This window comes from Schistocerca gregaria, unplaced genomic scaffold (genome assembly GCF_023897955.1).
Source record: "Schistocerca gregaria isolate iqSchGreg1 unplaced genomic scaffold, iqSchGreg1.2 ptg001218l, whole genome shotgun sequence".
NCBI lineage: Eukaryota > Metazoa > Arthropoda > Insecta > Orthoptera > Acrididae > Schistocerca > Schistocerca gregaria.
In genome coordinates this window covers 46,589-56,745 of record NW_026062540.1, presented here as the reverse complement: position 1 = coordinate 56,745, position 10,157 = coordinate 46,589, and the positions used below count along the sequence as shown (strand labels likewise).

At 25.6% G+C, this 10,157-nt stretch overlaps 1 protein-coding gene across 1 annotated transcript; it reads right to left on the bottom strand.

Moving 5' to 3' along the window:
* Window positions 1-5,597: 5,597 nt before the first annotated feature.
* On the bottom strand, window positions 5,598-7,785 carry LOC126329791 (uncharacterized). The gene is made up of 3 exons (XM_049996208.1): window positions 6,580-7,785; window positions 5,866-5,916; window positions 5,598-5,678 (listed from the first exon to the last, which is right to left on the bottom strand). Exons 1-3 carry the CDS (start codon window positions 7,783-7,785, stop codon window positions 5,598-5,600), a joined length of 1,338 nt encoding a protein of 445 aa, XP_049852165.1.
* Window positions 7,786-10,157: the final 2,372 nt, after the last annotated feature.

Genomic DNA, 10,157 nt, shown 5'->3' with positions numbered 1-10,157 from the left:
GTTAACTTTGTATTTTACTCTCTTAAATATTCATTTTACCCTAACCCTATCCCTATCTTCCTCCTTCTTAATTCATCTTAATTATTAACTCTTAATTCTCCTTTTCATAATTTCTTGCTAATTCTTACTTCTTCTTAATTCATTTTCTTATTTCTTTCTTCTTAGTTCTTAATTCCTACTTTTTTCATATCCTCTACTCATAACTCTTCATATCTTCCTCCTCTACTTCTATCTTCTATTCCTACTCTTCACTCCTTCTCCTTCTCATCCTATTCTCTACTCCCCCTTCCTCTTCTTCTATCCACTTCTCCAATCTACCCTTCTTCTTCCTCCTCTATTTCTATCATCTTCTATTCTAATTTCTTATTCTTTCTCTTCTACTACTCCTATCTTCTACTCCCTCTCCCTTCTCCTTCTATTCTATCTTCTACCTCTTCTCTTTTCCTTCTACCCACACTCCTCCCTTCTTCATATCTATCTGCCCCAATTTCATCCCACTATCCTTATTCATTACCCCTTCCTTTTTCTTTTTCTCTCTTCTCCTATTCTCTCCTATCCTCCTCTACTCCTATTTTACATCTATCTTCTACTCATTCTTCTATCCTCTTCTTATCCCTCATTATTATCTCATTTCTCTTCTCTATTATTCTCACCTCTCTCTTACTTCTTTCCTATCCCTTCACACTATGTCTATCATCTCATTCTCTTCCTCTCCTTCATCTTATCTCTAACCTCTACTATCCTTGTCCTTCTTCTTCTTATTCATCTCTTCTTATACTCTTCATTCTCTATCTCTACTTCTCTTTATCTATATCTCCTCTATTATATCATATCATCCTCTCCTTTCCCATCTTCTCTCATCCTCAACCCCTCTACTCTCTATTCTCTCATTCATTACTTCTATTATCCTTCACTACTCATCATATCTCTCATCTTCTATCCTATCTCCTCTTCTCTTATATTTCTATCTCTTCTATCCACTCCTACTCTCTTCTCAACTTCTATTATCTTATCTATTTCTTCATTCTCTATATATCCATATACTCTCTACCTCATTATTCACACTCTATCATACTCTAACACTCCATATACACTCCTATTAATACATACTCTTCCACATACACTATTATATCACACTATTCATCTATTCTTATCTATATATTCATAGCACTACTCATACCCTCATAATATTATCCTCGCACCTCCACCACACACTCTCTCATCCTCACACTTTCATCACACACTCTCTCATCTTCATACTCTCACCACACACTCTCTCATCCTCAACTCTCCTCTATATATATATATCTCTTATTATTCACTATTATCTATATCTATTCTATACACACCCCCACCTATCTATCCCACATACACTTTCTCATATCTATTCTATACACACATCATCCATATATACTTCTATCATATTCAATTCTTCTATCTCTATCATCATCTCTTCTATCATATTCTCCTCTCATATCTCTCTCTGTTCTCATTATCCATTCTTCTTATCCTATTCTATTATCCTATCTCTTTATCCTATCTCATCTTATCTTATTCATCTACAACTTATAACTTTTCAAATTATATTCTATTCATTCATCTCATCTTATATTATCTTATTCACATCTTCAATCTATATTATATTCTATATATACTCTCTCACTATCTATCATATTATCAAGCATTATACCATCATTATCATGTTATCTATATTTATTCTTCTTAATTCTTGTCTCTCTCTTAATCTTTAATTATTTCTTAACTTATCATTCTTATTCCTTCATACTATCATTATCTATTTTCTCTCCTTCACATTACTACTATCCACTTTCTCACTCCTCTTCTATTTTATCCTCTCTAATTTATACTATTCATTATCCTTCTTCATATTATTCATATCTTATTTATTAATCATTTTATTTACATACTATCTTTAATTCTTAGTATATCTATATCTAACTTATTATATCATCTCTACTACTTTTTTTGTTTTCTCTCATCATATCATTCTCAATTATTCTATTCTTTATTATCTCTTATTCTTTATTATCTATTATCCTTTCCTATTTATTATAACTTTTTCATATTTATCATTCTATTATCATACCTCTTTATCTTATCATATCTATTATTTATTATTAACTTTTATCTCTCCTTCTTTTATTCTATCTATTCTTCATAAATTCTACAATATTATTCAAATCTTCAATCTATAATATTTATTTTAAATAACTCTCAAACATCCTATCCTATTATTTATATACAATGTCAAAATCATATATTTTTCTTCATATACACTATCTCATTATATACCTATCTCCACACATATTATCTTATCATATACCTCTCTTTATATATTATCTCATCCTATTATCTATATATTTCTTAATCAATCAAATCATATATTTACATCACCAATATTATTCACATATACTCAACATTATACATATACATACTTTCTATATTCTATATACTCTCTTCATTATTGATTATTATTTACTTCTCTATTTATATTATATATTATCCACAAATCATTCATTCATCTACATCTATACACACTTTCTATCATAATTATACTTTTTTATTCACTACAAATCATAAATATCTATCTATCTTAATCACTCTCTGTCATAATATTCTATATTATTATTTTATCCTTCTATTATCTTATTCTAATATTTCATATCTATTTATTCTATCTTCTATTCTCTATTATCATATCATCTTATTCTAATATTTTATTTATTTATTCTATCTTCTATTCTCTATTATCATATCATCTTATTCTAATATTTTATTTATTTATTCTATCTTCTATTCTCTATTATCATATCATCTTATTCTAATATTTCATATCTATTTATTCTATCTATCTTCTATTCTCTATCATCATATCACCTTATTCTAATATTTCATATCTATTTATTCTATCTTCTATTCTCTATTATCATATCATCTTATTCTAATATTTCATATCTATTTATTCTATCTTCTATTCTCTATCATCATATCATCTTATTATATATTATATTATCATTTTTAATCCTTTTTGTTTTATTAATTCTTCATATTCAATTGCTTCATATTTTTTTTATAGTCATATCAATATATATTCTTCTATATATATCTATCTATCTCAAAACATATTCATACAATATATTATCATACATCAAAACATATTCATACACTATCACACAATAAAACATATTCATACACTATCACACAATAAAACATATTCATACACTATCACACAATAAAACATATTCATACACTATCACACAATAAAACATATTCATACACTATCACACAATAAAACATATTCATACACTATCACACAATAAAACATATTCATACACTATCACACAATAAAACATATTCATACACTATCACACAATAAAACATATTCATACACTATCACAAATTAAAACATATTCATACACTATCACATCTCAAAACATATCTATTCTCTATTATTCTATCATATTATCCTGTTCTATTATTCTAATGTTCTTATCTTTTATTATTATATCATACTACAATACCTTCTATCCTACATTATCATATTATCTCTCATTATTCTATTATGATATTATATTTTACTATCGTATTTTATTATATTATTCTATCTATCTTGTCCTATATTTTATTATCATATTATTATATTCTATCTTATATCTTCTCTTCAAATTCATATCTTATTTATACTTATATCTTAATTCATATTACATTTACACAAACCATCTCTATCTTATATTTATACATTTCTCAATAACTCATATTATCTTATATACTCTCGACCTCTATCATACTCTAATTATATATCTCTCTATCAATCATAATTATTCTCTCATATTTTTCAATCTATATCAACTATCTATACATCCCTCTCATTATATCATATTCATATTCTATCTATATCATACTATCTATACTTTCTCTCTCTTCTATATCATACTATCTATACTCTCTCTCTTCTATATCATACTATCTATACTCTCTCTCTTCTATATCATACTATCTATACTCTCTCTCTTCTATATCATACTATCTATACTCTCTCTCTTCTATATTATACTATCTATACTCTCTCTCTTCTATATTATACTATCTATACTCTCTCTCTTCTATATTATACTATCTATATCTAATCTTTTATTATATCATATTATTTCTCTTCATATACTCTATCATAATTATCTATATATCATCTCTCTGTCATACTATCTATATCTTATTCATTTTAACATACTATTCTATACCTATTCTTCTTTAAATATCACTTCTATCTCACATATTATCTATATCATATATCTATATATTTTATATATATATATCATATACCTATCTCAATTCATATTATCCCTCTACTTTATATATTTCATTCTATCTATCTGTTCACATTCACATCATCATATCTCAACTCATATCATCTATATACTCTATATATAAAGCCCCATCACCAAGTCTTAATTTATATTATCTATATACCCTTACATATCATCTCATCCTATTTACATACTATCTCATATTCATATCTCATTTATTCATATCTATTCTTACCTCCTTATTCATATTCATAATCATTTCATTTATTTATAATCTATCTACATCTCATCATCTATATACAATCATATCTTAATTCATATTATCTATAAACTCTATACACCCCACACACTTATATACATTCTATATACATTCATATCCTTCAAACTATTCATATCTAAAATATATCATCTTTCTATATAACATCATATCATCCTTTTATCATCTCATCTATATATAAACTTTCTTCATTTCTCATATACATACAATTATATTGTTTATTTATTCATCCTATCCCTATATATATTCACATTATACATCATTCATACATCTCTACATACACTCATAACACTATTTATTTTATCATATACAATATTATCCACTAACCTATATATATCATCCTATCTCGATTCATCCACAAACATATATACCATCATCAATTATTATTCATATTATCTACAACCATTAAATTTTATCACATTTTATATTATTCATACACTATCATACCTCTCATTATATTCATATATACCAATTATTATTCAATCTTATAAATATACAATCCTATCTCAATTCATACACACATATCTAAATACGTACATCCTCACTTATCCTCTTTCATACGCACTCTACACACATCTACATACATACATCCTCACTTATCCTCTCTTACACATACTCTATGCATATCATCTATATACATATATTCATCCTCGTATTATTCATATACACATATACTCATCCTCAGAATTACATTATATACTCTATTCATATATTTCAAACTATCCACATATACTATTTATCTCCTACATCTCATCATATCTCAATTTATACACATACATTTCTACACTTATCCATACACTAATCATCATTCATTCATAATATCTATACTTCCTACACAAACACATAATTCCACATATTCATCTATCCTTCACCATCTCTACATACGATTTTATCATTCATACATACACATCCATACTCTACATACCCCATTTACCCTCTATATCACATCATACACACATAACACATCTATATACTCCACAATTATATCATACTATTCACATACATTCATATAAATCATATTTCTCAATACATACACACATACACATAGCCTTAACAATATTTACATACTGATCATTCTACCATATTATCTATCCTTATTTTATCCAATCTACTCTATTCACAATCTATATTTATATTTTACACATACTATCTATTATAACTAACTACCTAACTCATCTATTCAATTCAAATCAATTATATCTCTCTATATATTTACCCTAATTAATTTTATTTTTTTATCTATCTGTAATTTTGCTATCTCACATATACATTTATTTCCTTACTTTTTTTATCATGTATACTTATCTCTTTTACCTGTTTTATTCATACTTTATCTCTTACGTATATTCATTTTTATTTTATTTCAAACTATTCATCTCTCTATATCTCTCATTCATATTCATCTTAGCTTTCTCATAAGCACATTAAATCTATATAATAAAAATATCCATAACATCAATAGCTCACCTGTATATATATTTTATTATATTTTACTCTTTTTATTCTATCTGACTAAATTATATCTTGCTTATTTCATATCATACTCACTCACATTATAACACATTAGAATTGCTAACACTAATCTAATACACATACAAAACATATCAATACATCAATTTATACTGAATATTTATATAATAAATATATTTCACACCTATTCTAAACTAATTCTATTCTAATATCACCTTCTATATTAATAACATTTTACTATATATACTTCATGGTATATTTTATCTCTCATATTTTAATTCTATATCTTCTCTCACATATACATATTCTATTTATCATCTCTATATGTATTCTCTTTTTTATATAATAACAACTATAATAACCCTTATGTCAAACATCAAATTTTTAATTCAAATTATCTATATTTTATTTTTATAACTACATACGTTTTATTTATTCTGTTTTGTATAAATATCATAATTACACAATTTAGTTTAATATCATCCCTACTGCACCTCTGCAAATTACCATCATAACAATCATTTTCAATCCATATGTATAGAATATTGAACCAACTGATGATTTAGGTATAGGTTTATCACTGTATTCGCAGCGTGTGACATTATCGCACAGTTTACTTACAGGTCTAACCAAACAATTTTCCTTTTGAATAGATGGAGGTAACATTTTGTCGTCACATTTCACATTTAAACTGTGTTTTGTTGAGCTAATGTTCATATGCTCTAATCCTGTCAGACCACTTAAATCAGGAATATCACCTTCAAACTCATTCTCTCGCATTTCTAAAACTTTCAGATTATTTAATTTACCAATTTCATTTGGTATAGCTCCACTTAATCGATTTGAACCCAAATTTAGCTCAGTCAACATGGTCATATCACCAGTCTTAGATGATAAACTACCACTGATATTGTTATCCATAAGATCTAAATATTCTAATCCAACTAGTGCATATAGACCATCAGGTATCGATCCAGATATATCTTTGTTACCACTTAAATTAAGAGTCTTTAAGTTGTTCAGACTTTTAATATCATTACTCAAGCTACCACTAAATTTGTTTCCTTGTAAATGTATATGTGTCAAATTATTCAACATATATATACCATCAGGTATCGATCCAGATAGACTCAAGTCAGCTAAATCAAGATTCCGTAATTTATCTAGACTTTTAATATCATCCTTTAAACTACCACTAAACTTGTTACCTCTTAAACTCAAAAATCGTAATTCAGTCATCGAGTACAGACCATCAGGTATCTCACCAGATAGACTTGATCCAGTTAAATTAAGAACTCTTAATTTATCTAGGTTTTTAATATTATCGCTTAAACTACCATCAAAATTGTTCTCTTCCAGACGCAGATGTTCCAATTTCGTCAGCTCATAAATTTCATTTGGGATGTTACCTTTTAATTTTGTATTTTTCATATATAAATCTTTTAATGTATCTTTAACTATTGTAATGCCTGTAGGAAATTCAGACAGCTCAAGATCCTGTAATATAACACCGGCGATTTCACCATTACTATTGCAACGTATTTTCGTGTTATTACAATAATTATCTATCGCTATTTTATCTGAATCACTTAAATACTTGTTCAAATCTTCCACAAACTTCAAAGAATTACTATCTGTTTCTTCTTGTGTTAAATGCATCGAAATCCCAGCCAGTATAACCACCACCAATAACAAATTACTCAGCACCTTCATATTTAAACCATCAAACAACTTCTTCCTATTATCTCTTCAATCTTATTAATTAACGGAATTCTTTTACATCACTTAATTTACAAATTTATTATTTATTACCAGATATAGCAATATTTATCACACAACCATATTTTATCAACCGATCTTTTTAACCATATTCAGATACCAACATACTTTCTCGTCTATCATCGTCTCTCTTAGTCTCTCTCTGTCAACTATTCTGTTTTATAATTGTTCGGTTTACAGTTTATTCATTACAAAATCACAAATACATCATAATTATATTTACTATCAATTGGTCTTTTAACTATATTTACCATAGATTAGTCTTTTTTAACTATATTTATTATACATTCATCTTTTTTAACTATATTTGCTATCGATGTCTTTTTTTAACTATATTTATTATACATTCATCTTTTTTAACTATATATTGCTATCGATTGGTCTTTTTTAACTATATTTATTATATATTGATCTTTTTTAACTATATATTGTTATCGATTGGTCTTTTTTAACTATATTTATTATATATTCATCAAGGCATTCTATATTCTCATACTACACACAAAATTTATAATCTTCATAGAACCTTTATAAAACTTTTTCGGCTATATTCGTTTCTCATTTCATTCTTTATTTATTATCTTATTGTCAATATTATATTTTTTCACTACCGACTCATCTATTGTTTTTGTGAAACTTTTTTATCACATATCATAAAGTATGGTCTTATATTGGCTAGAGATCATAATTTTTCACATCAAATCTTCAAGAAAAGAGAAATTCATTTATAGAACTAATCTACAATGAAATACATACAACTCTTATATAATATATATACATATACCTATCTCATAATTTTTTTCTTTTACCTTATACTATTCTTTTGTTATATTGATATAATATGTTTACCTCTTCTAATAATAGTTATTGATTTGTCAAACCTTCTATTATAAACTAAAATAGAGAAGTAAACTATATCATATTGGATTATTTCTGACACATTTATGAAAAAATGATTAGGAACGATATATTAAATAATCCAAGATATACTAATATCTATATAAACTGTATTGCTTTGTTGTCAATAAATGCTAAATATTTATTTATTTTTTTATTTACTACTACCCTTTGATATCTCTTTCAAATTCATTTTTATAAAATATTTAAATAATTATTTGGTTCTATACCTATAATATTAAATAATATTACGACTGTTAAAAGAACCCTTCGAATATTCTTATTATTAAACTCTATCAGGTTCATAACTTTATATAGCTCTTTAATTGCATTTTTAAGCAAGATACTAATTAGATCATTATATTCACTTCTTTTCTTTTAATTACACTATCCTTTTCTAATTCATCATCTAACTAGCTATAATTTATCATCTAACTATTTTTCTAACTATTTATCTCACTCTATTAATGTCTTATGATTATTCATATCAAAAAATTTTTTATCATCTTTTATAACCAGTTTGTAATCAATAATATTCAGATTTTTTTTATAACTTTCTTTTATATTTGTTTATTTCAAATCTTTGTTAATTTTTATTTTTGATAACTGTACCTTTCCTAGATATTATTTTTCGTTATCGGTAAATCTATGTAGATGGATTAACAAAGGATGATGATTTATATCCTCTTAGTTCTAATCTGATTATATTCCATTATATATATTTTTCATAATATTTATCAAATTATTATATTATAACATTTCAGTATGTCAGCATAATTCTTCTTTACTATAACCATATATCGTTCGCTAGTATAAGACATAATATTGTTTTACAAAATTTTTAGATATTAGATTTCAAATAGACCTTTACCAAGCTATTTCAGATTATTGGGCATTTGTGGATTTTTTTTATTTTTTCGATATAGATTTTAGCTTTAGATGGTTCAGAATAATAAATATTTGATATTATCTTTTCATCTTTCATATGCTTTAAGTTGATATTAATACTTTTAACTTTTTTTGCTCATAGATAATTCAATCATTTTTTTTATGAAGTGTTGCTATTTATTTTATTTTGATTACATTTTGATTGCAATGCGGCTTTGATTTACAGAAATATTTTGCCTCTAGAGGTTTATTTTTTGGTAAAGGTCTGATATTTAACTAGAATATTTCAGGCTTTTTTTAAACAATTGATATGGGTTATAATGTTTCATCATTTAGCATCTAAAGCACCTTAGTTCTTTTGATATATTTCTTCTTAGATATTGTCGGTCTGCTCTGCTCTACAGTTATCTTTTTATAGTCGTACATGCTTTACTCTTTTTAGTATATTTGCTATGATTGATTAAGATTTGTTTTTCATTTTCTGCATATTGTAGATTATATTTTTTTCTTTTTTTTTCTGA